This window comes from Perognathus longimembris, chromosome 20, assembly GCF_023159225.1.
Source record: "Perognathus longimembris pacificus isolate PPM17 chromosome 20, ASM2315922v1, whole genome shotgun sequence".
Taxonomy (NCBI): Eukaryota; Metazoa; Chordata; class Mammalia; order Rodentia; family Heteromyidae; genus Perognathus; species Perognathus longimembris.
Window position 1 is genome coordinate 44057144 of NC_063180.1, and position 27697 is coordinate 44084840.

The following is a 27697-nucleotide window of genomic DNA, read 5'->3' on the forward strand; positions in this document are numbered from 1 at the left end:
GGGCCAGCCATGGCGGCGGGAGCGGGAAAAGTGGCGGCGGGGCTCGGACTTCCGGGAGAGGTGACCCAGTGGCCTCTGCAGCGGTACGGCCGCTTCATGCTCTCAGGGCCCGGAGAGTCGCCCGGGCCTGGGCCAGAGGCTGCCATGGCGTCTTCTCCTACTTGGAAAGTAAGTTAGGCCCAAGGGCAGAAATGGCGCCTCGTCCGCAGGGAGGAAGGGAGGAAGGGAAGGCTGCGGCCTGAGGCCACGGTGCTCAGGCCTTGAGGATGAGGCGCCATATGGCGCGAGGTACAGGGCAGGGGGTGGGAGAAGGGATGAGGTGAAGGGGTGGTGGGGTGAGGTAAGTTGCAGGAGAGGGGGGAGGGGGATGTGGGGGAGGGGGGGTGGGGATGATGGTGGGCGTGTGGTGTGGTGCGGTGCGTGGAGGGAGTGAGATGTGGTTGGGGGAGGGAGGGGGGAGGGGAGAGGTGGGAGGGGCCACAGGAAAGCGGGCGTGTGTGCGCGTGCGTTTGGTTCTAGGCCTCCTGGGCACACATGGAAACCTTTCCTCCAGCCAGCAGATGTAGTGAGCGACAGGCATATGCGACTCCCCATGCCGTCCTGGATGCTCTGTACGACCCCAGCTCTCTCTTTAGGGATTGGAGCAACAAGCAAGAGATAGCAGGCCTGTGCTTGTAGTTATTCATAAGGCTAACATCAGAGTGATTGTAGTTCAAAGCCAACCCCAGCAGAAAAGTCCATGAGACTCTTATTTGAAGCTAGAAGTGGAGCTGTGGTTCAAGAGGTAGCGTACTAGCTCTGAGCAAAAAAAAGCTCAAGGAGGGCATCCTGGCCCTGAGTTCAAGCCCCAGGACCAGCACTCAAATGATTGATTGATATGTACATACATACATACACGCATACATAGCAGTCCCACTTGTCCCTGAGGTCTTTTTGCTCAAGGCTAGTGCTCTACTACTTTGAGCACAGCTCCACTTCCGGTTTTCTGGTGGTTCATTGGAGATGTCACAAACTTTCCTGGCCAGGCTGGCTTCAAACCACCGTCCTCAGATCTCAGCAACCTGAGTAGCTAGGATCACAGGCGTGAGCCACCAGCACCCAGCTTTCATAGGCGATATTACTTTGCAGTAACTTATCAATCACCTCACAGTCTGGTAACATGTAACTCACCTAAAACAGCGCATGGGGGATGTTAAATTGCACTTGGGTGTGTATATACACTTGTGTGTACTTATGTGTTTGGGGGCAGTTGTGGTTAGTAGAAGACTACAAGGAAAGAAATCAAACACTTCCAAGAAGAAGACATAATGTATGCTACGTCTGCACCACTGGGAAAACTTGAGTATGGGAACACAGGGAGAAGCCTGGGGATGGTAAAGGGATGTTTGAGGTGAGGCAAGGCTGTCTTGGGAGGTGGGCAGTTGTCTTGTTGTGTAATACTAAGAACCAACAAGAAGCCTCTGAAGGATTCTCACGGGGGCATTTTTAATCCTGGAGAGCTGGCCCTGCGGTGGAGTGCAGGGGGCTTTGGGCAGTAGTGGGAAGGATGAGTGGATTCAGGAAGAACATTTAGTGTAGGACAGAGATGGTTGCTGAGGGGAGGGTGGAGATAGGGAAATGGGATGTGGATTCTGGAGGCCCAAGAAGGCGGCCGGGTCATTGATTGGACAGGAGAGTAGGTGAGAGCAGGAGCTACTGACAGTTGCTTGGGGAGCGGGAAGCGCTGGAGGAAGGAAAGATCACAAGCACGTTGGCTTGGGTTCTGTTGACTTCAAGACATTTCACCCATCAAAGACACGGAGTGGACGGTTGGGTGTCCTGTGTGTGGGGGGACTTGGAAGGCGGATCTGGGCTGGAGGTGTGAGTCAGCAGCATGAAGGTGACCTTTCCAGTCACGGGCTTAGATGCGATTCCAGCACAAGCCCCAAGGTAGTGCGAGGTCTGCAGGGCAGGGAGAGGGGCCAGAGTCCCAAGAAGATTGACCGGGGACTGAGATGGGAAGTCCCCGGGGGACGAAGGCTCGTCGGCTCGGAGGAGGGTAGAGGATGCTGAGCGGTCGGACGCCGCCGCCGGCAGGCCCTCCGCGGTCTTCGCCGAGAGGCATTTCCCTGAAGCCGGGCAGGTGTGCACTGAAGCGTGAGGCGTAGAACAGGAAACAGAAGCAGAGTGCTCCCTCTGAGAGGTGTGCCCGTGAGCAGGAGTAAAGGCAGGGCATGGTGAATTATTTGTCACATTCCAGAAGATTAAAGAGCACTCTGCAGCTTGAAATCAATGTACTGTTGGTGCCAGTCCTAGGGCTTGAATTCAGGGAGGGCCCCCTGAGCTTCTAAAAAGAAGCTCAAGACTAGCACTTCACCACTCGAGCCACAGTGCCATTTGTGGTTTTTCTGAGTCGTGTACTGGAGATACGAGTCTCACAGACGTGGCTGCCCCTGCTGGCTTCCAGCTGCAGTCCTCAGATCTCAGCCTTCGGCGTGGCTAGGATGACAGGGATAAACAAACCACCAGCACCTGCCTTGGAGGCCCATTTTTTTTAAAAGCTCTAAACACTAGTGTGCTCTCTGTGGAACTCTCTATCCTGAAAAACGACTCAGGCTGAAACTGCAGTGTTGGGGGAAGTGTTGAGTTCAGGAGCGATGGGTCTGTAATTGGGTCTTGGAAAAAGCTAGGGCTGTTCGAACGCTGGCATATTTTACTTTAGAGACTAATCCTGAAGGTTCCTCGGTAACTTCTCTCCATCCTCTCCTAGCCCTTTCTCCTAAGCCATCTGTGTTGGAGGCACTGGCGCAGGTGCGGCCGGGTCCCTCATGCGTGGCAATGGAGAGACCTGCGGACAGCTGGTCATTTTGTAGAAGTTGGTTTTGATTTCTGTTTTCCCCCCACTTCTCTTTGCAAAGCTCTTTATAACTGCTTATAAGAAGCAGCACTTGATCGTATAGTTCTCAAACGCTTGGCATAAATCCATGGCCACCACGACAAGGGACAAGAGATGAAGTTGGCTTTTGCACAGCTTTTGAAACGGAACATTTGTACCTTTCTCTGAACCTGTGCCGAACCAGCCTGCCTGCTATGATCTGTTTCAGCCTAGAAGTCAGATTTGTTCTACTTTATGGGCACAGTGACTATTGTGCAGTAATATTAATAATAGAAGACGAGCCATCTGAAGAACTATACCCTCTTTAAGTCCTAGGTGAATTTCTTATTTTAAAAATATGTGGTACCTGCAGTAAAAAAAAAAAAATCTGTCAGGGTAAAGCACAAAAACGTTCTGGTGCAAGATAGAGCCATTCTGGTGGCAACTTGCCAATTTAACTTTCAGTAAGCCTGTTTCGAATTTCTTTTTCTCTGAAATTGTGGAATCCGTTTTCATGGTTCCGTGCTGTTTGTATAGTTGTTTAGTTATAAAGAAAGTGTGATCGTGGTGGCCACATGCAAAGACAGAAATGTCAACCCCAAAGGAAAATATGAGATTTCTCACACTTGAAGTCCTAGCTGAGGAATAAGGTTGTCTGAGACATAAAGATTATTGTATAGAATATGTGCATGCATGATATCGTGATTTACTATTCTGAATTGTTAACAAGTCACTATCTGGGGAAAATTTAACCAGAATTTTAAAAAACACTTCATTAAGTAGTTGTACAAAGGAGGTTCAGTTGAACCACAATTTGAAAACAGATAATTTTTTTTGTAACTGTCAAAGAAAAAATACACACACACACACACACACACACACACAACCAGCCAGGTACTGGTGGCTCACGCCTGTAATCCTAGCTACTCAGGAGGCTGAGGTCTGGGAATTGTGGTTCGCAGCTAGCCCGGGTTATCTCCGGTGAACCACCAAAAATTCAGAAGTAGAGCTGTAGCTTAAATGGTAGAGTGCTAGCCTTGAGCAAAATGAAGCTCAGGGATAGTGCTCAGGCCCTGAGTTCAAGCCCCAGGACTGGCAAAACACACACACACACACACACACACACACACACACACACACACACACACACACACTGAAAGAAAATCCCAAAAACCAACTTCACAGCAGCTTCCAGTGAGCTCCTCATACTGAAAAGGCAGAGGATTCATCTGGGAGTTTTGTTAAAGTGCAAGTTCTGGCTTAGAATAGACGCAGCCTGAGGGAGTAAGTGTGTGATTCTAACAGGCTCTGGGGATGTCCGGGCTGTAGGCATGAGGACTACTTGGAGCGACAGGTTTGGGAAACTGAGTCACGTGGGCACCCGTGCAGTAGAATTCATAATGTGAGTTTTTGGAGTTATAAATTAAGTGGATCAGATGTGTAATGAATATTCAAGTACTTTATTAATAGGGTTAATATTTAAGCCATCTGCCATCATTGAAGGAGAATGAGCAAATGAAATACAAACTTGAACTTGATTTTCGTTCCTTACATCTGTGGGCCCAGCCTTCCCGAGAAGATAATAACAGATCAGTCCATTTTATGTATTTTGGCTGAATATAATTTAGTCGGCTAATTTGAGGATAATTTTGAAAGGTGATGTTAATTGCAGGTTGCTTTAAAATTGAAGTTTTACCATATTTTTCAGATTCCAAGTATTTCTCAGACATGCCCTAATTGGTTGATCCTGACAACTTTTTAGATTTTTTTTTCTTACTTTCAAAGGGGGAAAAAAAATCATCCTTTAATTTTTATAGGAGGAACTTAAAATAATTGCCCTACTTAGAAATTAAAAAACAGAATCTGAAGCTTGACTCGCAATGAACTTTTAAATGTGGGCTCAACACAGTTGCTTTTCGGGTCCTTTTCTCCTTTCGTATCCCTAGAGCCAGCCCTCTACCCAAGCACCATGGGTCTTTGAAAACATTGGAATATGTGGTGCGGCAGCGTGTTATTAGGAAATGATAGCTATCAGTAATTTAAAAAATATATTTGCTGCAGCAGCCTTGGGAAGAAAATAAACCCATTTTAGGGGGAAAAGTCCACTGACCCTCGGGAGTTTCTCTGGCTTTTCCAGAACGTGGAAATACGTTGGGAAGGAAGAATTCAGACCCGGTTTTCTTGGTCCCAAAGCTTGGGTGCTTCTTGTGGGCACAGACATGCAACCGTGCGAAGAGGGATTTGGGAATTATTTTCACACGTGGTGAAAATGAGAAAGATGATAGTAGTTGTTGTTTTTTTTTTTAAAGGGAAATCAAAGATTCTGTAAAACCCCAAGGAAATTATTTTTGCAAATACTAAGTAGTTCTTTGCACTCCTGATGGGTTTTGACTGAATCATTATTGTGACTTTTACCTTGTAGAATATAGGGTATTTTTGTAACACGTCTAGATCTTATTTTTTTTTTCTTTGCCAGACCTGGGGCTTGGACTCAGGGCCTGAGCACTGTCCCTGGCTTCTTTTTGCTCAAGGCTAGCACTCTACCACTTGAGCCACAGCGCCACTTCTGGCCGTTTTCTATATATGTGGTGCTGAGGAATCGAACCCAGGCCTTCATGTATGCGAGGCGAGCACACTACCACTAAGCCATATTCCCAGCCCTCCTCTAGATATTCTTGAGGGCTTTTTCTTTTTCTGAGATAAGTTAACTTGGAAACAGGTTCTTTCAAGGCTTGCTTTTCAGCTGTGTCTGGTGGGACCAGAGCAACATTTGGTCCAGAACTTTTTTCCCCCTACTCTGGAGGCAACGTTCTTCAGAGAACTCCACCTAATGCCCCCTAAAGTAAGAGATTTTTTTTCACTCTGGCTGATGCTCTGTCCTGTTTGCTCTAGGGATTGCCTCCTTAAATCCCAGCCGATGGCTGCAGATACAGCTTCCACTACTCAGGCCAGACCCGAAGCATCGTTCCCTGGAGAGGCTCTCCTGGGACACGCCGTATTCTGTAGGAAGGGGCGAAGGGGGGACAGCCGACAAGGCGCGGGCCTTATGCTGTGGCGCCCTGTAGTTTATATTCCCATGGACCTCTTCCCATAACCTGGACAAGTGGCCCACCACAGGTTAGCAGAGGAAGCGGGGAACAGAGTCCAAACCCTGGTGGTCTTCAAGCCAGTCATATATCTTCTTCCATAGGAATCTGTGTGTGTGTGTGTGTGCGTGTACGCGTGTGCGCACGCGCACTGGTACTAGGGCTTGAAATCAGGGCCTTGAACTCTTGCTTGGATTTTTTCCGCTGGTGTTCTACCGGTTGAGCCACACCTCCACTTCTGGCTTTGTGCTGGTTACTCGGAGGCGAGAGTCTCCTGGATTTGCATCCCTGGGGCTGGCTTTGTGCCGTAATCCTCAGATCTCAGCCTCCTGAGGAGCTAGGGTCACACTGGCTTCCAGTGACATCTACCACATACTAAGATGCCACCCATGTGTCCCTATGTGCCATGTGGGATGCTGACCCCGGCTGCGGCGGAAGCTTCCGGAGCAGCGCCTGGCCCCCGGTGGCTTCTCTGACAGCCGGGGCGCTGTGGTGGTTGGCGGCAGTGTGGGCCGGTAAGGACGGGTGGGCACGTGAGCCCCCGTGGGGCTTCCCGTGTCCGGACGCGTTTTTCCGCCTGCGGTCCTGCGCGGCCGGGTTGCGTGCTGTACGCGCTGCAGAGCCTCGCACGCGATGTTACACCACCTCCATTCCTGTGACAAACTCATCGGTTCCAGATACCAATTGATCAGGACCCGCTTGCTCTCGGGTGCCGTCTTCGCACTCCGTTCCGCGGGGCCCCGGGCTCGTGTGCGTAACTTGATCTAAGGCGGAACTCGTCTGAATAAACAGCCAAGACCTTCTCCCCAGCTTTCGTGCTTTCAGGAGATTAAGGAAGGCACGGTTTAAAGTGAGCCCGTGGTGGAATTCGTTCGTTCTCCACCCAGGGTGTGCCAGGCCGGGTCAGCTCCGCCGCTGGGGACGCAGCTGTCCCGTCCCGGCGGCTTTGTAGGATTATTCAGTCTGGGAGATCTTTCGTGGCGCTGGGGATTGAACACAGGGCCTTGGGCCTACTACTAGGTGGTGCTCTACCACTTGAGTCACACCACCAGCCCTTTCGTCGTTAGTTGTGTTTAAATAGGGTCTCACATGTATCCCCGAGCCAGCTCGGACCTCAGTTCTCTCACGCATCTCACCTAGTTGGCATGACGGAGCACACACCTGTGTGTTCAGCCTTTGGTTGGTTGAGACGGGGTCTTGTGACCGTTCCGCCCGGGCCGGCTCCCATCTCAGTCTCCTTTTTGCTCTTAGTTGGGTTTGCAGGTCGGGGGTCTTGAGCTCACTTTTCCCTGCCTGGGCTGGCCTGGAATCCATCCTCCTGCTCCTGCTTCCCCAGTAGCTGAGATCACAGGCCCCTGCCATCCCACCCATGCACAGCGTGTGAGATAGGGCACAGCGTGTGAGATAGGGTCTCCCCGGGTGCCTACGCAGGCCTCACGCTGTCATGCTCCCGGCCCTGCCTCCCAGTCAGCTGCGGTTGCGGGGGTGCGGCACCGTACTCAGACCCTTCTGGGGGAGAGTTAAGGAGAAGCACCCGCAGAGGGGCCCAGCTCGGCCTTTTCAAAGACTTGGCAGGAAGGATGCTTTGCATACAACAAAGTCCACATGAACTCTGAGAGCTAGATTGGAAGACCCAGACGCTCTCGGCACCGGTGCCCTCCTTCACGGGGCCCTGTGGGAGAGGAGGAGTCACACCTCACGCTTTGGTACGAGAGGACTGTTTTCTGTAGGTTTTCAAGGGGAAAAAAATTCCCATGTGTGTCTTTGCTCTTAGGGGCGGGGAAGATCTGTGGATTATCACTCTTGGAGGTTGTTTTTCTGATGGCTCCTAACCGTGCATTTCTGTGGGAAAAGCCAAATGGCACTGTTTGGTCAGGGGTGTGGTGGTCATTAGCGTGACTCACTCCTCTCCACGAGGGTGATGACATAACTGAGGAGATGGTTTTGTTTTGCCAGTCCTGGGGCTTGAACTCGGCCTGAGCACTGTCCCCGAGCTGCTTCTGCTCAAGGCTAGCGCTCGACCTCTTGAACCACGGCATCACTTCCGGCCTTTTCTGTGTATGTGGTACTGAGGAGTCGAACCCAGGGCTTCACGCACGCCAGGCAAGCACTCTACCACTAAGCCACCTTCCGAGCCCCTGAGGGGATTCTTACTACCCAGTAATAACAGTGTACTGCAGCACGTGCGCGCGCGTGTGTGTGTGTGTGTGTGTCGCAGTCTTGAGAAGAAACGACTCGTGCTTGGGTGTGTAGCTCAGTGCTGGAGCTCCCGCCCAGTGTGGGAGGCCCCGGCTCCATCTCCAGCACTGGGGGAGCACAGCAGAGTGACCCCTTCATGGTCTGTCCTGAAGCCAGTCCCATGCACCTGATCCCACCAGTCATTACTTCAGTTCTAACTCTACATGGAAAGAACTTTTAACAGCGTAACCATCAAGCCCCTAAAAATCCAAGGCCTCTTTCCCCGCAGTCAGCACTCCCATTGCCCACAGCCTCCCCTTGACAAGCCCACACACTGTGGCTGGCTGGGAGCCTTCCATTTTGTCTTTAGGTTTTCCCTCCGTGTACTTCTTCAACCCTGACTCGCCCCTCCCTCTCCCTCCCCACACCTGCCTCCCCGCCTCCCTGTAAGGTGTTCTGCAAAGTAGCCAGGGTCTCTGTGGACTTTGAGCACTGGCCGCAGCTGGCTGCACCCCTGTACTGACGGCTCATGGGAGCTTTTGTGGTTCTTCCATCGTTTTCTTGTGAACTGGTGGTTGAATAAACAGAGGTTGATCAAACTCAAGCATATTCCTCTGGAATGAGATTACTCGGGATGGGTTGCTTGTCTACTGGGTATAATCTACTTTCCCCTTTATGATGGAGCTATGAAGCACAATGCCTACAGGCATTAATTGGGAGTTACAGAATGTTGATAGTGTAATTTTATGCTTTTTCTTAACCCAGTACCCAACTACTTCTGCACAAATGGTCTTCCTGCACCCACTCTGGTTGCCATGTGGTTGGATTGTGTAGGGGAAGTAGAATAAATGTTTCTCTCCGTTGCCATGTCTAAAAAATGGCTTTCCTCATGGGTACTGGTGACTCAGTCACGTAATCCTAGCTACTCAAGGAGGCTGAGATCTGGAGGATCAAGGTTTGAAGTCAGCCACAGCAGAAAAGTTCTTGAGACTTCATCTCCAAAATAACCAGCAAAAAGTTGAGCTGGCGGCATAACTCAAATGGCAGAGTACATCTAGCAAACTTGAGGCCCTGAGAGTTCACACCCTAGTACTGCCCCCACAAAAAAAAGTTCTCTAGAATCCTGTCATTGAAATAAGAGTGGTGTATGTATGTATGTATGTATGTATGTATGTATGTATTGTGCTGGTCCTGGGGCTTGAGCTCTGGGCCTGGACCTTAAGCTCTCCAGCTTAAGGCTAGCGCTCTACCACTTTGAGCCACAACACCACTGTTAGGTCCTCTCCCTGAGGGCTACATGCAGATGCCCCCACCTCATTAAGTCTCCACCCAGTTACCTGGGTAACCAGCAGACCTGGAGGCAGTTACCTCCCCTTTCCCTGAGTTCACATCCTAATCCACCTGGCCACACCCCTTGCCCCTGCCCTAAATAAAGCAGGGCTGGGTGGGGGTCTCTCTCTCTCCCTTCTCTCCGGCCATGGATCATCTTGGCCACAGGCCAGCAGTTCGGTAATAAACTTTCTTTCCTGCCTGAATACCGCGTGGCGTTCTCCTTTACCGGCTACCTACTTTAAAAACCTAACAACCACTTCCAGTTTTCTGGTGGTTAATTGGAGATAAGAGCCTCACAGATTTTCCGACCCAGGCTGGCTTTCTTTTTTTGCCAGTTCTGTGGCTTAGACTGAGAGCCTGAGCACTGTCCCTGGCTTCTTATCACTTCTGGCTTATTTCTATATATGTAGTGCTGAGGAATCAAACCCAGGGCTTCATGTATGTGAGGCAAGCTCTCTACCCCAGGTCCACATTCCTAGCCCCCTAGGCTGGCTTTGAACCTCAATCCTTAGAGCTCAGCCTCCTGAGTAGTAGCTAGGATTACAAGTGTGAGCCACCGGAGCCTGGCCTGTTTTTATTTTTAACTGGAAGCTTTCAAGGTCGATGGGGAGGTCAAGTTCATTGGGAACTCTCTGCTAGGGCGGACCCAGTCTTCACGGTCAGTGTCCGTGCTTAGCCCCAAGGCTCAGCCCTGAAGAGGGCCAGGAGTTAGAGGCCCCGGACCGCACCCCAGCAGGCTACCTCCTGTCTGGAATTCAGACATCTCATCACAATGCCTAGTTGTTGATTTTTCCTCCACCCTGATAGTGGTTGGAACCTAACCCCTTTCCATCTTTCTGTGGTCATGGGATGTCCTCTGTTATTTGTTAAACGGGTGCCTTTCTTCACCCCGCTTTAGCTGACCTGTCACATGCAATCTCCTGCATCTGACCTCTATCTGCACTTAGCCGTAGATCTACTCTTGCATTTCTTCTCGGCAGTTTTGCTCTGCAGTTCTAAATATCTCGGGTTGATCTCTCAGACCATTTATTTGGGCTCAGCTGTGGTCATACAGTTCTTCAACTAACTGTTGGATTTTTGTATTCAGAAAGCACACTTTGGGCTCTGAGACTCTCCTTCAGTGTTATTAATAATCATTATTTTGGTTTAGACTATTGATATCCTTCAACAGTTTTGTTTTTGTTCCTCTAAGCCCATGCTGGGTTGGTTTGTCCTTTTTTTTAAGCATATATTGTACAAAACAATGGGTTTCATTACGATATTTTCCTACATGCACCCTTCATTGCAGTTGCCTGGTGGGGGTGTGGTCGGTTCCTCTAACCACTGACCCTCGGGGCATTGTGGACCAGAACGCAGGGACAGGGTCAGCCCTAGCCAGGAGTTTCCAACCAACTCCATCTTCTTCAGCCTTCCTTTCAAGGTGTTCAAAAGTGTCCTGTGTGGGAAAGCTGATGTTAGGAAGAGCTTCACTTTTGACTTGTCATGAAGTTTACAACTTGATTTCTTAAGTCCATTGAACTGCACCTGTTAAAGATCTTAAACTTTTCAAAGAAGTTACACCTGGAAGCGCTGGTGGCCCACATCTATAATCCTAGCTAATCAAGGATCAGCCTTGAGCAAAAGAAGCTCAGGGACAGTGCCCTGGCCCTGAGTTCAAGCCCTAGGACTAGTATTTTTTTTTTTAAAGTTAGCTAGACATCAGTGGCTCATACCTGTAATCCTAGCTACTTAGGAGGCTGAGATCTGAGGATTGTGGTTCAGAGCCAGCCCTGGCAGAAAAGTTCCCATGAGACTTTCGTCTCCAGCTAACCACTCAAAAAACTAGAAGCGGGCCTGTGGCTCAATTGATAGAGCACTAGCTTGAGAACAAGAGGCTTCGGGACAGTGCCCAGGCCCTGAGTTCAAGCTCCACAACTGACATTAAAAAAAAAAAGTTATCTATGTAATCCTAGCCCTGTGAATGGTCAGCCCACCGGATCCTTCAGGGGCTACTTTTAGAACCTGCACCAGGATGTGCTGTGTGCGGGAAGCCGCGGGGGCTGGGTGAGCTCGGGGTGGCCGCAGCCTGCCTTCGTCTCTCTGGGCCGCTGCAGCCCACCTTTGCCCTGAAAGGCAGGGATGTTCCGTTCAGAGATGGAACAGAACATCTGGAGTAGCCCTTGGCCTCGGTGGCTGTCCAGCAAACATGTTTTCTTTCCCAGATTACTTGTGAGAGGGCCTGTGCGTGGTTGGTGCTTGGCTAACATTAGCGAGCTCCATACTCCGTACATGGTCTCTTTGCTTTGCACCCTTGCATTTCCATAGGTATCTTGGAAGTAGCTTAATTTCTACAAAAACAAAAGTGAGGAATGTGGGTGGATATCACAGATTTGTGTCAGCAGATTTGGGGAGTTGGCATCTGTACTGGTTTGCGTCTACGCTGGCAGCTTCACGTCCTCAGCTGGCAGTGCCGGGTGTCACATTTGTTTTTTTTCTTGGGGGGGGGGTGCTAACCTTCCTGTGCGGCTGGGGCTGCGTTCCTTCCTTCCGTAGGCTCTGGGGAGAATGTCTGTCCTGCAGGCAGCAGGCTGCCTGCGGTCCTGCCCTGCCTTCCTCCTTCCCTTGTAAGGACCTGGGGATGCTCTGCACTTCTCCAGACCCCGGAGCATCCGCAGAGTCCGCTTGTCATGGGAGAGCATCCACGCATTCCAGCTGTTGACTGTGGACACCCCTCGGGGGACCTGATTCTGCCTGCCAGCATCTTGGGCACCCCAAATCCATCTCCCTCATGCACTGCTGTCCCCGGATTCTCTCACATCTCAACGTGCCTGTCTTCTGTTACGTGCGCCCTGCGTCCCATAGTCCTTCCTATTTTTTATGTACTCCACATTTTGATGTTTTTTTCTTTTTCTTTTCCCAGTCCTGGGCCTTGAACTCAGGGCCTGAGCACTGTCCCTGGCTTCTTTTTGCTCAAGACTAGCCACTCTGCCACTTGAGCCACAGCGCCACTTCTGGCCATTTTCTATGTGGTGCTGAGGAATCGAACCCAGGGCTTCATGTATGTGAGGCAAGCACTCTTGCCACTAGGCCACATTCCCAGCCCAAATTTGGATGTTTCTGAAATTAAGTTCCAGGGTTTTGTTAAAGTTGTTTTTTTTTTACAAGTCTGTATAAATGTAATTGCTTTCCCCTTATCAATCTTGCATATGCAAGCTTCTTAAAATTAATATATTAGTTCTAGTAAGATGTGTGATTTTTCACATAATCATAATGTCTGATTAAAGACAGTTTTGCTTCTTCCTTTGCTGTCTTGCGCACTTTTCATCTCTGGTCTGATTGCAGTGGTTAAGAACCCCAGTAAGAACACTGAGTAGAGGGGTGAGAGTGGATGGTTTGTTTTCTTCCTACCCCTGGAGGAAGCATTCACAGTGCGGCGTCAGGTTAACGGGGGGGCTCCTCGCAGGGGTGCCGCAGCTCCATCCACTCCTGCTTGCTGCTCTGCAGTCAGGAGAGGAGGCTGGACTGGGCCGGGTGCTTTTCCCCAGTGTTTCATATGGTAAGATGGTAGTGTGTGTGTGTGTGTGTGTGTGTGTGTGTGCGCGTGCGCGTGCACACAGGCATGCACACACCAGTTCTATGACTTGAATTTCACTCAAGGTTGGCGCTCCACCACTTGAGCCACACTACCACTTCTAGTCTTTGGTAGTTAATTGTGGATACGTCTCATGGACTTGCCTGCCAGTTTTGAACCGGGATCCTCAGATCTCAGCCCCCTTGGTAGCTAGGATTACAGGTGTGAGCCACTGTGTCTGGCCTCTCTTGTTAGTTAATGTGGTAATATTTTTGCTTCAAAAAGTTAGATTTTAGTTTTACGAAAGCCTGATAGTTCCTATGTGTATAAGAGGAGAAATTTCTCTATAAAGCAGTGGTTACAGGTTAAATGGGCAAGATCAGGATAGGAGGGCTAACAAGCAGTTATTAGAATTGTATTGTTCACTAGTACCGAGATGTATTTTTTTTTTTGCTTGCTTGCTTGATTTATTTTTAACCTATTCCTCTCTCTCTCTTTCGAGGTTTTTGATTCCAGTGAAGCTTCTGGATGCCTGGTTCTCACCATAGTCATATCTGGTCACATCTTTATTTCCCAAGGGGAGACCCTACTGGTATGTACTTCAGTATGTGGTGTTTGTGCGGGTCCAGGGGCTTGAGCTCAGGGCCTTATCACTTGTCTTTTCTACTCAAGGCTGACGCTCTACCATTTGAGCCACACCTCCGCTTTCAGCTTTTTTCTGGTTAATTGGAGATAATAGTCTAATGAACCTTGCTGCCCGGGCTGGCTCTGAACTACAGTCCTCAGATCTGAGCCTCTTTAGTAGCTAGGACAACCGGCATGAGCCCCTCAGGCCTGGCTGCTCTCATTTTTGAATACCATCTCACTTTTTTGGCTCAGATGATCCTTCTGTTTCTACTTCCTGTGTGGCTGGGATGACAAGCATGTGCCACCACGCCCAGCTTTTTTTTTTTTAATTTTTATTGTCAAACTGATATACAGAGCGGTTACAGTTTCATACTTTAGGCATTGGATACATTTCTTGTACTGTTTGTTACCTCCTCCCTCATTCCCCCCCTCCCCCTCCCCCTTTCCCTTTCCTCCCATGAGTTGTTCAGTTGATTTACACCAAACAGTTTTGCAAGTATTGCTTTTGTAATTGTTTGTCTTTTCTACCCTGTGTCTCTCGATTTTGGCATTCCCTTTCAGTTTCCTAGTTCTAATACCAGTATACACGGTTTCCAATGTACTCAGATGAGATACAGTGATAGTGCGGGTACAACCACAGGAAGGGGATACAAGAGGATCATCAACAATAGAAGCTACGGTTTCACATCGCATGTTGAAAGTAATTATAACAGTGATATATCACTCGTTTCCATAACATGGAGTTCATTTCACTTAGCATCATCTTTTGTGTTCATAAGGGTATAGCTATTGGGCTCTTGTGATCCTCTACTGTGACTAGCCTTAAACCTGTGCTAATTATTCCCTATGAGGGATCCCATAGAGTCCATGTTTCTTTGGGTCTGGCTCACTTCACTTAGTATAATTTTTTCCAAGTCCTTCCATTTCCTTATGGATGGGGCAATGTCATTCTTTCTGATAGAGGCATAAAATTCCATTGTGTATATGTACATTTTCCTGATCCATTCGTCTACTGAGGGGCATCTTGTTTTGCTCCAAATTCTAGCTATGACAAATTGTGCTGTGATGAACATTGTTGTGCTAGTGGCTTTAGTGTGTTCTTGTTTGTGGTCTGCCAAAAGTAGGGCTGCTGACACCCAGCTTTTTATTTGTGATGGAATCTGCAAGCTTTTACCTGGGATGGCTTTGAACTTTGATCCTTCCAGTCCCTGGTATCTGAGTAGCTAGAATTATAGGCATGAGCCACTGCATCCAGCTGTGATTATTCTTTTTTTATGTTTTCAGTGTCTTGATGAATAGACAGTTTAAATTTTTGAAGTCTATTTTTTTCTCTTCTACCTCATACTCTTTGAATGCTGTTTAATAAACTGATGCCAGCTCCAAGCTTGCAAAGATAATTTTGTTTCCTTCTAGAAGTTTTATGTAGTTGTAGCATCTGCATTTAGGCATATGATCTATAATTAAACTTTTAGTTTTACTTAGCAATATTTGCTTTATTATTTTGCATAGAATCCTTTCTTCCCTCAATTAAAGCAATCCAATATGCATAAAATTATCATATTAAGGAATGTAATCATAGGTCTTAGAGAATTTACTTTGGTTTTTTTGTTTTTTGTCTTTTGCCAGTCCTGGGGCTTGAGCTCAGGTCCTGAGCTCTGTCTTGTGCTCAGGCTAGCACTCTACCACTTGAGCCACGGTGCCACTTCCAGCTTTTTCTGTATGTAATACTGGCAAATCAAACCCATGGCTTCCTGGTAGCTAGGCAAGCACTCTATCACTAGGCCACATTCCCAGCCTGGGAATTTACTTCTGAAACTGGGCTTTTGTTTTGGGGGGCAGTTGGGAGCATATCACTGGAGTTGAACTTGGCCTTGCACTTACTGAGCAGGCTCTCCACCAGCTTAAGGGTGTGCCGAGCCCCTTAGCTTTAGTTTTTCAGATGACATCTCATGCTTTTGCCTGGGTTATTCTCTGAGTTGTGATCTTCCAACCACCACCTCCCAAGTAGCCAGGATTGTAGCCCTCCACCACCATGCCCGGCTGACATCATTTACTTTTAATATAAGGTAAAAGTTAAGGAATTGTGTTTTCTTTTTTGGCACATGTGCATTAATTTGTTCCAGCACCATATGTTGACAAGACAGCTTTTCCTCATTGAATTACCCTGGCACGTCTATTGAAAACTCACTTGCTAAGTCTGTGTTGGGTTTTTCCTGCCATCATTTCTAGCCTGCCTTGAATAGCACTGTCTAGATTTGCTTTGTTGTAAATTTTGAAACCCATAGCCTAAGTCCTCCACTGTGTTCCTGCCCAGGATTGTTTAGGCTACTCTGTGTTGTTTGTGTTTCCGCATAAATTTCAGAATGAGCTTTCCTGCAAAGACCAGCTGTTTGTTATTTAGATCGGGGCTGCTCTGAAGGCATCAATCAATCTGGAGCAGAGGCTGCCTGCTGTTGAGTGTTCCACGCCGTGAGCACTTGCCCTCTCTCTCAGTAGTGGAAGTCTTGCATGTACTTTGCTAACTTTGTCCACAAGTACTTCATATATATATATATATATATATATATATATATATATATATATATTTTGCTGTCATAAGTAGTTTTAAAAGTTGAATATCTGGTAGATTCTTGTAATGTGTAGAAACATGCGGTCAATATTTTAGAAGTCAGTTGTGTCCTGTGATCTCACTAAGTTCATTTCTGTAGCTTTAATGTTGATGCCTTAAGCTTGTCCTGCATAGATGATCTGTTGTTTGTGAGGGAACTTTGACCTCCTGCCTCCCCAGCTCTGCCATCTGAGCCCGCCCCTCCCTCCAGATGCACTGGCTTGGTCATCTTCTACCTGCAGACTAGAAATGCCCACTGCTGGCATCCTGGCTTGTGCCAGGCTTGGGGAGGAAGCACTCAGTCTCACCATTAAGCACATTTGTGGAGACTGTGTTTTTTGTGCATAGAACGAGATTGAGGAAGTTCCTTCTATTTCTAGTTTGCTGAGAAGTGCCTCCTCTTCTCCCTTTGAGACTATTTTCAGATGAAAATTGTATGTGTATTTAAGGCATACAGAATGCTGTGTGTGTGTGTGTTCATGTGCGCGTGTGTGCCATGCACATTGTATTCACGTCGTTGGGGGTGCCCTTGAGGGTGCTGTGGGGCCCTGGCCTCTTTGGTCCTCGCATTCTGCTTCCTGCCCAGCCCCGGTGCAGCCTTGTGTCCTCCCAGGCACAGGCTAGGCACGCAGGGAGGCCGCACCACCCGGAGCCCAGGGAGCCTTTCTCCCTGGGAGCTGATGTCTGGAGCTGTGGTGTGGCCAAGGCAGGACCGGGACTGAGCATCCAGATAGGTGGCCCATTTTCCACTGAGTTGTTTTGGTTTTGCTATTAAATTTGAGTTCTTTATTCATTTCAGACATTAACCTCCTGTCAGACGTAAGGTTTGCAAATACGTCCTTCCATTGTGTGGGCTGTCTTTTCATTTTGTTGATTGTTTCCTTTGTGATGGTTCGCTGAGTTTTTAATCATTTTGGTGAATGCTTTTCTGCATCTATTGAGGTGCTTTTTTTTCTTTTTTAGTTCTGTTTAGTACTGTTAAAATAAAAATTTTAAATATTCAGAAAGGTTGATTGAGGAAGAATCAAACTTTATTGTGAAAGTGTTTGATTTCTTAAAGTATGTGTATGTGTGAGTGTGTTAAAATACAAACACATGTTTAAAAGATATTTTGCGGCCTAAGTGAAAGCAGTTTGTCAGTTTGTATAATTTATTGAGTATTTTCTGTAATCCATGAAACTCAGTCTAGAAGAGCAAACAATGGATTCTCCAGTTGTCAACTGCGTTTTTTTGTTTGTTTGTTTTTTGCCAGTCCTGGGCCTTGGACTCAGGGCCTGAGCACTGTCCCTGGCTTCTTTTTGCTCAAGGCTAGCACTCTGCCACTTGAGCCACAGCGCCCCTTCTGGCCGTTTTCTATATATGTGGTGCTGGGGAATCGAACCCAGGGTGTCATGTATACGAGGCAAGCACTCTTGCCACTAGGCCACATTCCCAGCCTCAACTGCAGTTTTATGTTGCTGTCACATGTACACGCCGTCTCGCGCAAGCGGCCTGGGAGGGTGTATCTTGAGAGCTTTTCTAATAAAAAGTGGGGACAGCAGGGCCCACTGTTGAGAGTTTTAGCCATTTCGGAGTCGGTATAAAAATCTAGTTGTTGGCATGGATTACAAGGTGCTAGCTTTATTCTGGCTCAGTGTTTATGACAGCTACACCCTCACCCCCAGAGCCCCTTCTTTCAGGGAGACGGCCAGCCAAGCTTTGTGGCGATCCCACAGGTCAGCAAGGCGCTCCGTGTGGTCCCAGCGGCCACGCGCAGCACCCTCCAGCCTCGCAGGTCTCCGCTGCCGCGCTCCTGGGACGTCAGCGCCAACTGCCTGCACCGTGCTGACCGGCAGCCGCTGCCCATTCACTTGTCTGTTGAGCCTCTGGGGGTGCACTGTGGGGAGGGGCAGTGCAGACACCCCCCCCCAGCACTCTGCATCCCTCATGTGCAATCGATGCTACAGCACGACCACCCCACGTGAGCCCACGTGAGCCCGCAGCCCGTCCTCGGTCTGCGGTGGACCTGGGCTCGCTGGCCCCCCTTCTCCACTCCCGGCAGGTGGAGTACAACCCCCTGACGACTTTCTTTTTTCTAATTGTAGTAAACACATGTAAAATGTACTACCTGGGGGCTGGGAATGTGGACTAGTGGCAAAAGTGCTCACCTTGCATACATGAAGCCCTGGGTTCGATTCCCCAGCACCACATATATAGAAAACAGCCAGAGGTGGCGCTGTGGCTCAAGTGGCAGAGTGCTAACCTTGAGCAAAAAGAAGCCAGGGACAGCGCTCAGGCCCTGAGTTCAAGGCCCAGCACTGGCAAAAAAAAAAAAAAAGTTCTATCTGAACCTATTTTGTGTGTGTGTGGCAGTCCTGGGGTTTGAACTCAGGGCCTGGGCACCATCCCTGAGCTTTATTGCTCAAGGCTTTACCACTTGAGGGCTTTTTGGTGGCAAATTGGAGATGAATCTCACAGACTTTCCTGCCTGAGCTGGCTTTGGATTATGACCCTCAGATCTCACCTCCTGAGGAGCTGGGATTACAGGCGTGAGCACCAGCACCTGGCTACGGTTTGTCCTTTTGAGATTGGTTTACTTCACGAATCTTACTGTCTTTAAAATCCATCTACATTGTTGCATCCATGTTTCCTTGGGGGGACCAAGAAATAGCCTATTGTATTTGTATACATTTTGCTCGCTGCTTGTTGTATCAGTGTATGGATATTTCTGGCACTCTGTCCATAAGTAGAATGGCTGGATCATATGGTAATTGTTGTTTTTTTAAACTTTTCTGAGGAGCTTCTGTATTGTTTTGCACACTGGCTGCACCATGTAGCATTCCTACTAACAGTGCACCAGGTTCCAATCTCCACACATCCTTGCCAGTGCCTGCTCTTTCCTGCTCCCCCTGGAGAGGATGGTGCGGCTCAGTGGCCGGTGTAGGGGCCGCGGCAGGTGTTAGCGGCTGCGGGGCTCCTCCCCCCTCCCCACCTAATGGACGTGGGACGGGGCCATGTGGCTTTGCTGTGCCTTCTCCAGTGTTCTGGGGCTGAGCTGCTTGTAGCTCTCCAGACACACGTCTGTTCAGTTTCTGCGTGGCGCTGCCACTCCCCTCGCTGCAGTTCCCCCGGTGCGCATGGCCACGTGTGGCTTGGTTTCTGGAAAGATCTCGGTGATTCTCGCCCATGCGTCCACACCCCACTGCTTGGGCCAGGTGCAGGGCTGAGCACTGCGCCCTTGCTTTTCTGGAGCACCGTTGTGTGCCTCATTGCATCTGCACCGTCTCCCGCCCCCTGCTTATCTGCAGCTGCCCGGCCGCCCCCCCCCCCCACCGTGTGCTCCGGTCACACCCTCCTCCCCAGTCGTGTTGGCAAGCGAGCCGCTCACACAGCCCGGCCGGCTGCATCTCCCCCTCAGCGCAGAACGCCCAGGCGGGGCAGTTTCCCACGCCCCACTGCCTCCAGCCACTCCCTCGGGGTTCAGTGAGCTCTGACCTGAGTCTAGTTATGCCTGACACCCAGAGTTACGCGGTCTGGACATGGCTCGGAAACCTGGGTCATCCTGGAAATGACGGGCTCCGGGTGTTGTGTTTTGCTTTAGATGCCTTTGTGTTTTCACACCCTGAGCAAATATTCTTCCAGAGGAATCGTCCTTGTGTTCACCAGTCAGAGTGCTACATTCCTATGTATGTGAACTGTGTAACTGCCCAAATCTAACTTTCATCGGATTTTTAAAATGTCTAATTCACTTCCAACTGGGTGGGGAGGGCATTTCTGAGTCTGTAACTCAGGGCCTGTGTTCACCTTTCTTGCTCACAGCTAGCATTCTGCCACTTGAACAAGCCCCCACCTCCAGCCTGGCTTTTTGCTGGTTAATTGGAGATGGAGTCTCAGACTTTTCTGCCTGGGTTGGCTTTGAACTGAGAGTCTTCTAGGCCTCACTTCCCTAGTATTACAAGCACAGGCCACCAACTCCTGGCAGCACAACTTTATTATTATAGTTTTTAATGTCAATCATGGGGCTTGAACTCAGGGCTTGGGTACTACTGTCTTTGAGCTTTTGTGCTCAAGACTGTAGCTCTGCCACTTGAGCCACAGCACCACTTCCAGCTCTTCCTGTGTATGCGGTGCTGAGGAATCGAACCCAGGGCTTCATGTCTACGAGGCGAGCGCTCTTGTCACTAGGCCACATACCCAGCCCTGCACTGGTTATTTTTAAGCGAGGGTCTTGACTCCTGCCTTGATGTAAGCCTGGACGGCAGTGCCCCCGTTTTGAGCTTCCGCGTTCTCGATGGAACGGTGGGGGGGGGGGTGCCACTGCGCCCAGCTCCGTGCCACTGAGAAGCAATCTCACAAGCACTTCTGCCTGGAGCGGGCTGGAACTGCCCCCCCACCCCCCACTCCCGTGCGGCTGGGATGGTGGACAACCCCCCCTCGCTCAGCGCGCGGCCGGTGTGGTAGGCTTGCCCACCCGTGCCTCTCTGGCCACGCTCCCTTGCCACTCGTGGCTGCTCGGCGTGGTCCTCCGGGCACCGGTCCCCCGTGGCCAGGCCTCACCAAGCCCCCGCCCAGCGCGCGCGCCCGTACTCGCTTAGCACTGCGGTCTGGCGAGGACGCCGCCTCAGTTCTAGCGCTGTCTTATCGGGGCCTGAAGCACTCAGCTTCCTTTTTCTCCTTTTAGCTGAAATGCTTTCCTCACAGCGTAACCTTTGCTCCCGGCGAGGTGAGCAGGCGTTGGCGGGGGGGGGGGGGGGGGGGGGGGGGGGGGCGGCGGCTCACGTCTTCATGGCCTCACGGACGTGGCACCTGCTATCAGCGGCTGCCATTTCTAAATAGGACTCCGGAGCCTCCCCCCGCGCTGTGGGCAGGAGCCGCCACGGCGCTGATAGCAACTCCGCTTATCTGGCCCGCTCTGCCTCTGAAACTGATTACGCATTTGTCCCATTGCGCTGCCACGGCGGCGACCTGTCTCCCCCCCCCCCCCCCCCCCCCGCCCTGCGTGCCAGCGCGGAGCGGCCCGGCTCTTCCCCTCCTCCCTCGCCCGTCGTGACTCCAAGACGCCGGCTCCCGAGACCGGCCTGCTCGCTCCCAACCCACGCGCCTTCTCCCCTCGCTCCGTCTCCTGCCGCTGCCGTCCGGCGGCTCTGCGCGTTTTGCACATGCGGGTCCCGATGTCCGGCTTCCCCACCGCGGTCTGGGGGGGACCGCGCGGCCGTGAGGCTCCTGTGGGCTGGCTCGGGCGCCGGGCTGCGCGGAACCGAGGAGGCAGTCACACACTAAATAGACACTGTTTGGCGCCCATCTCCTAAAAGCTTGTCACTGTTCTGTAAGGAAGCAAGCAGCTCCTGCATACACGCGCACTTTTTTTTTTTAAACTCTTTATTAGACGGCATGAGGTTACTTACTTCGTAGTATTCTGCCAGAACGGTGGGTTCTTTCTCTGGGGGCTCACGCCTGTCATCCCAGCTACTTATGGGGCTGAGACCTGAGGTTTGGGGCTCAAAGCCAACCCTGGCGGGAAAAGTCCACGAGACTCTTCACTCTAATAAACTACTCAGAAAAAGCTGGAAGTGGCGCTGTGGCTCAAGCGGTAGAGTGCGAGCCCCGAGCAAAAAGAAGCCAGGGACAGCACCTATGTCTGGAGTTCAAATCCCACAACTGAGGAAAAAAGAAAAGCACAAGGACAGCACCCAGGCCTTGAATTCGGGACCACCGCGCACGCACGCGCGCGTGCACGCACACACACACAAAAAGAACATAGGGTCTTTTTGAAAACACAGATTTGGAATAAGGTTCCTTCCTCTCTCCACCCCGATAGTTCAGTTGGATTAGCTCTATCTTTTTATAGTAAATCTATTATGATTAGCTATATCTTCTCATAGTAAATCTATTATTTATAGTAAATCTATATTATAGAAAAGCTGTCATTTGCAAAAAAAACCCAAAACACTATTATTGAAGGAACAATGAGCAGATTTCGCTGAGACTGTTACTGTTTGTCGTCTTCTGCTCAAAGCTTCCGGGTGAGGCGTGTCGGCGGGTGTGTGGGTGTGCGGGACCCTTCAGTGCTTCTGCTCAAAGCTTCCGGGTGAGGCGTGTCGGCGGGTGTGTGGGTGTGTGGGTGTGCGGGACCCTTCAGTGCTTCGGCACGGCTCGCCCAGGAGGCGCCTCGTAGATACTGAACCAAGGGAACCGCGACCCCAAGTAGCATGAGGACTGTCACCTGCGACACAGTTCCCACTTACCCTCCACCCGCCCCCTCCCCCAGCACGCGTGGCACCTAGCATGCGGTGCCCCCCCCCCCGCCGCGTATTCATGTCTCCGTGGGCTCTGGAGATGGGGAGGGCCCATCCTGGGCGAGGTGTCCTGAGTGGGGGAGTAACACATGGAAACTGGCTGGCTGGCTTCGCGGGCCTGGGACAGCGCCCCCCCCCCATGCTAATTCCTCCTCCCCTCGCCAGCCGCCAGCCCTGCGAGGCGGAAGGCAGCCCTTTCCCCCTCCCCACGCCCACTGGGGTTTCCGGCCCCGGCTGCCTGGCCCCCCATCCGGCCGCCCCTCCTCCCTGTGCGGCGGGCGCTCTGCCCACTCGCCCCTGCACACCCTCGGTGCCTCGCCGCGTCCTCCTCCTCCTCTGCTCCCAGACCGAGATGACGGTGGTCCTGGTCCCGTCCTGGTCCCGTGGCTCCGCTGCCTGTGGCCGTCAGGCGGAGCGCAGTGCCTTCTGGGAAAAGACCGGAGAGTTCTTTTTTTTTTTTTTTTTTTTTGCCAGTCCTGGGCCTTGGACTCCGGGCCTGAGCACTGTCCCTGGCTTCTCTGTGCCTCAAGGCTAGCAGTCTGTCACTTGAGCCGCAGCGCCACCTCTGACCGCTATGTGGTGCTGGGGACTCGAACCCAGGGCTTCATGTGTACGAGGTGAGCACTCTGCCACTAGGCCACCTTCCCAGACCTGAGAGTTCCTCCTTTAGCCCGCTGGTTCCCATCTGGAGGCGACAAGGCCCAGGCGTGGAGGCCGGAAGCCAGTGCGGGGTCCCCTAGGATCCACGTGGCGGAGCGGATGGCTAGGAGAGCACTCACTGCGGCCCCCCGCGCCTCGGCGGTTTGGTTTGTGGGTGCCGTGCGGGGCGAGGGCCGTCACGCCAGGCCTCGCCCTCAGCGGGGCTCAGGAGCCGCTCGTGTCCTGGCGGCTCCCCGTGCTGCGTGCGGGGGATTCGCCGCGTCGCGCCAACACAAAGCTGGTGATTTTCAGTTGGAATTGTCCCCCCCCCCCCGTCTTTGCAGATGAGGTAGAGAGACAGTAGACTCAGCCGCTAAGTGGGTCAGCCTGCGAGGGTTCCCGACCCCTAAGAGCCGAGCATGCGGGGGAGGGGCACGCCGGGCTCGGGGCGCAATGAAGACGGCCAAGGAAAGCACTCGAGCCACTGGAGCCCCCCCCCCCCCCAAATGGATCCGAGACAGAGCAGCGAGGGCCGTGACCCGGCTTCGGGCTCCGCGGCTGCATTGTTCCCGATGCTTCCCATGGCTTGGGCTCCGTTGGGGGGGGGGGGGGGAGAGGAAGCAGGGCTGGCCGCCAAGGACGCGCGCCCCTCCCCTCCCCTGCTCACGAAGTATCTGGCCTTCCGCCGTGTGCTGCCCCCCCCCCCCCCCCGTCTCCGTGTTCTCACACTGACCGAAGGCGTCAAATGGAAACGTTCCCACAATGACAGGCTTTCCTTCCTGCGTCTCGCCTTTCGGCCCATCTAGTTTTTCTTCTTGTTGATGCTCCTGGGGCTCGAACTCGGGGCCAGGGCACCATCCTTGAGCTCCACTTCCAGCTTCCTGGAGTTATCTAGAGATCAAGTCCCACGGACTTGTCTGCCCGGGCTGGCTTTGAACCCTTGTCCTCAGCTCTCCTCCTCCCGAGAAGCTAGGGCCGCAGGCGTGAGCCGCAGCACCTGCCCACCTGATTTCTAGAAGACGTGAAGGCCGGGAAGGAGCGCAGAGGCCCCCGGCCCGGCGGCTTCTCGACGCGCGGTCATCACGGCGACTGTGAAATCCACGTCCCTGCCGCTGCCTGCGGCGTCCGCACGCGTGGCCCAAGTGCCACTGGAAGCCAGAGCGCGGTCAGGACGTGACGGGCCTCGTCCTTGCCACGAGGGAACCCGGGGCTGGCGTGGCCGCACGCTGCCTCCGTGCCGCACACGTGGGCTCTGGGAACGCCAGGAGCAACACTGGCACGAATCTTGTGTTGGCTCCGCAGCGCTCTGGCTGCCGTGTGTGTGGATTTGAACACACCACCCTGCCCTTGGGTTGCTTTCTCAGCGAGGGCTCTACCACGCGAGCCGTGCCTTCACGTCTCTCTGCTGGTCGGTGGAAGATGAGGGCGTTTGTGGGCCTTCCCTACCCAGGCTGGCTTTGAACTGTGATCCTCCAGATCTCAGCCTCCCGAGCAGCTGGGGTGACGGGCGGGCCCTCAGGCTTCACGCGCGTGGGACAGGCGCGCTTTCAGCACGGATGTTCGGATCACATGGAAAAGAGCGACAGACGCTAACTATAAAAAAGCGGAGAACTGGGGCATGTCAGGTGAAATTCATAACCAAATGTAAGTGTAAGATGGCCTTTCCCGTCTGTGTGTTCACAGGTGTGCTGCTGCTGGTGCTGACCTCCGGCCTGGGGCGCCGCCTCTCACCTTTCTTGCTCAAGGCTGGCGCTCTACCACTCGAGCCACAGCCCCAGTTCTGGCTTTTTTGATGGCTAACTGGAGATACAAGTCTCACAGACTCTCCTGCCCAGGCTGGCTTTGAACTGCGATCCTCAGATCTCCGCCTCTTGAATAACTAGGACTACAGGCACCACCACCACCAGCAACCAGCCCAGCTCAAATGTCAAAACCTACTGTCAATATAGTAATCTGAAAGATCGTTAGCTACATAAAAGTTACAGGTTCCACTCAGAGACAATGCTATGAATTAAGGTTAAAAAAGAAAGCTGATGGCTGGGCGCAGTGCTCACGAGCCTGTCATCCGAGCTACTCAGGAGGCTGAGACCTGGGGATCACGGTTCAAGGCCCAGCCCTTGCAGGAAAGCCCATGAGACTCTTACCTCCAATTAACCACCATAAAACCGGAAGTGGCGCTGTGGATCAAAAGTGGCAGAACGCCAGCCTTGAGTTGAAGAGCTCAGGGACAGCGCCCAGAACTGACACAACGACAGAGTTCATTTCCTGTGTATAAAAATGACTAATTATAACCCAGCTTAAAAGTGGGCCAAGGCTATAGACACTGTCAGGGTGACTCCATGTGCAGACCTTTGGGAATAGTCATATACGCACATACATGTGTACAAGTGTATGCATAATTCTATTTCAGTGGCTGTCCTTGGTGGGGGAAGGGTGTTTGGGGTGTGTGTGTAATGTATATACACACGTGTTTTAAAGCCTAGAAACAAGTTTTGGGGGGCCCCACTGGCATGTGGAGTGGCAGTCGCAGTGGGAAGTGCTGCACCCCTTTCGTCCCCTTTGCTTCTGCTGCTAAGTTGCCTCATGACTTCATTTCAGGAAGGGTTCTCACTCATCGGCAGCAAGAACTGGCTCAAGATTGTGAGGCGCATGGACTGTCTGTTGTTTGGAACAACAATAAAGGCAAGATGAAGTTGGCGGTGGGGCTCATGGGGGGGGGGGGGGGACAGGGTCTGCCGGCACTGGCATGCATGTGCAAGAAAGGCCGGCACTGAAAGAGCAGGAAGAGTTCAGTCTCAGGGATAATCAAAGAAATGATATCTTGAACTCGGGCTATGGCCAGGCAGCAGATGCTTCCTCCTGCTCCTCTGTTCACTTAGTAGGTTGATTAAAAAGTGAACGTGGGGGGGGGGGTTGTCCTCCCACAGTTTGCGTGGGCTTGCCCACTCGGGCCTGGGTGCTTAGGAACACAGCTCGATATGACTTGGTGTTGGCTGTAGGGGTCAGTTAAGCAGCAAGCTGCGGTTCCCTTTTCATACTTAATGCAAAATAAAACGGGGCTGCAGAACAGCCGTGTAGCTTTCACTACCAGCCTGCATGTCACGTGTTCCGTGTGCCCCTCACTGGCGTGTGCGGCTCCCCACGTCCACGCACATTCGGGACGGCCGTTTGCTGCGAGAGGAGGCAACAATGCGTCCGCTTATTCCCGTGAGAAGCAGCCGCCGTGCGCGTGCGCCTGCCCCGTCCTCGCAGCTGTGCCAGCCCGGTGGCTTCAGCGTGGGCCGTAAGGTGCCCCCCATCTGTAGCTCGTTCGGGTGGCCTCTCCGCGAGTCCAACTCGGGGACCCCGGAGTGAGAGGCAGAAGACACTGCAGTCGCGGGGGTCGTGGCCGCCCGGGGCTGTCCGCGCTTAGTCGCAGGCGAGGAAGGCTTTCTAGAGCTGTGGAGCTGCATCGGACCCCCATCTGCCAGTCCGACAGCAGCTGCACCTCGCTCTACTCCCCCCCCACCCGCCCCCCGCCCCCCGCCAGGCCGAAGACTACTCGCCGTCTCCCCTTTCTGTGTAGCTCCTTACCCACGGGGGGGGGGGGGGGGGGGCGCACCGGGGCCGCCCTCGCGTGACCTCTGGCCTGCCCCGCAGGACAAGAGCCGCATGTTCCGGGTGCAGTTCGCGGGAGACACCAAGGAGGCGGCGCTCGAGCGGTGCGGCAGCTGCGTGCGGAGCCTGGCCCCGTACGTCACGGTGGAGGCGCCCGGCGGCCCCGAGCCGCGGCCCGGCGGAGCCGGCGGGGAGGAGGAGCCGGGCGTGAGTAGGCTCGCGGGCCGACGGGCGGGCCGGGCCCCGGGGTCTCCTTCCGCAGGGCCCCCCGCCCCCCTCACCCGCGGCCCCCGCTCTCGTTGCAGCCCCGCGGGGACCCGGGCGGCGCGGCGGCGCGGACGTCGGTGGCGCGGCTCGCCCAGGTGCGGAGCGCGGGCCCCGTGGGTGCGCACGGCGGGCGGTGGAGAGGAGAGCATCGCCGGGGCCCGGGGCCCGGCCGCAGGCGCTCCCTGCACGGCCCACGGGGAGGGTCGGGTGCCCGGCCGGGCTCTGCTCAGCGCCATGGCCGGGTGGGGGGTGGGGGGGGTGGACGGGAGGGCGCTCGGCCCGCCCCGGCGAGCTAGCTTCCCGGCGGGACCCGCCGCCGCGGGACGCGTCTGCCCCGTCCCGGCATGGCCGTGCTGCGGGCCTGGCGCCCGCTAGGGGTCCGCCCGCAGCCCCTCGCCCTCCCCCCCGCCCGGGCCACAGCCACAGGAGGAGACCCGCCCCCGGAAGCAGAGCCTTGGCCACCCGCCCCGCTGAGCCGCCGCCTCTCCTTCTGGGCAGAGTCTCCTGGCGTCGGAGGAGCTGGGCCGCGAGGCGTCGGCGTGGCGCGGCGAGGAGCTGGGCCCCTTCCTACGCCTGTGCCTCCTGGACCGCAACTTCCCTGCCTTCGTGGAAGAAGTGGAAAAGGAGCTTCGGAAGCTGGCGGGGCCGGGAGACTAAGGCTCTACACCCACTCGTGATTAAAGA

General features: G+C 52.7%; 1 protein-coding gene across 1 annotated transcript; it reads left to right on the plus strand.

The window, feature by feature from the left end:
* Positions 1-9: 9 nt before the first annotated feature.
* On the plus strand, positions 10-27672 carry Rec114 (REC114 meiotic recombination protein). The gene is given in 6 exon segments (XM_048369068.1): positions 10-168; positions 13503-13592; positions 25748-25831; positions 26789-27064; positions 27067-27108; positions 27512-27672. Coding segments are annotated over 6 exon segments (810 nt in total). The 3' UTR covers positions 27671-27672.
* The last annotated feature ends 25 nt before the right edge of the window (positions 27673-27697 follow it).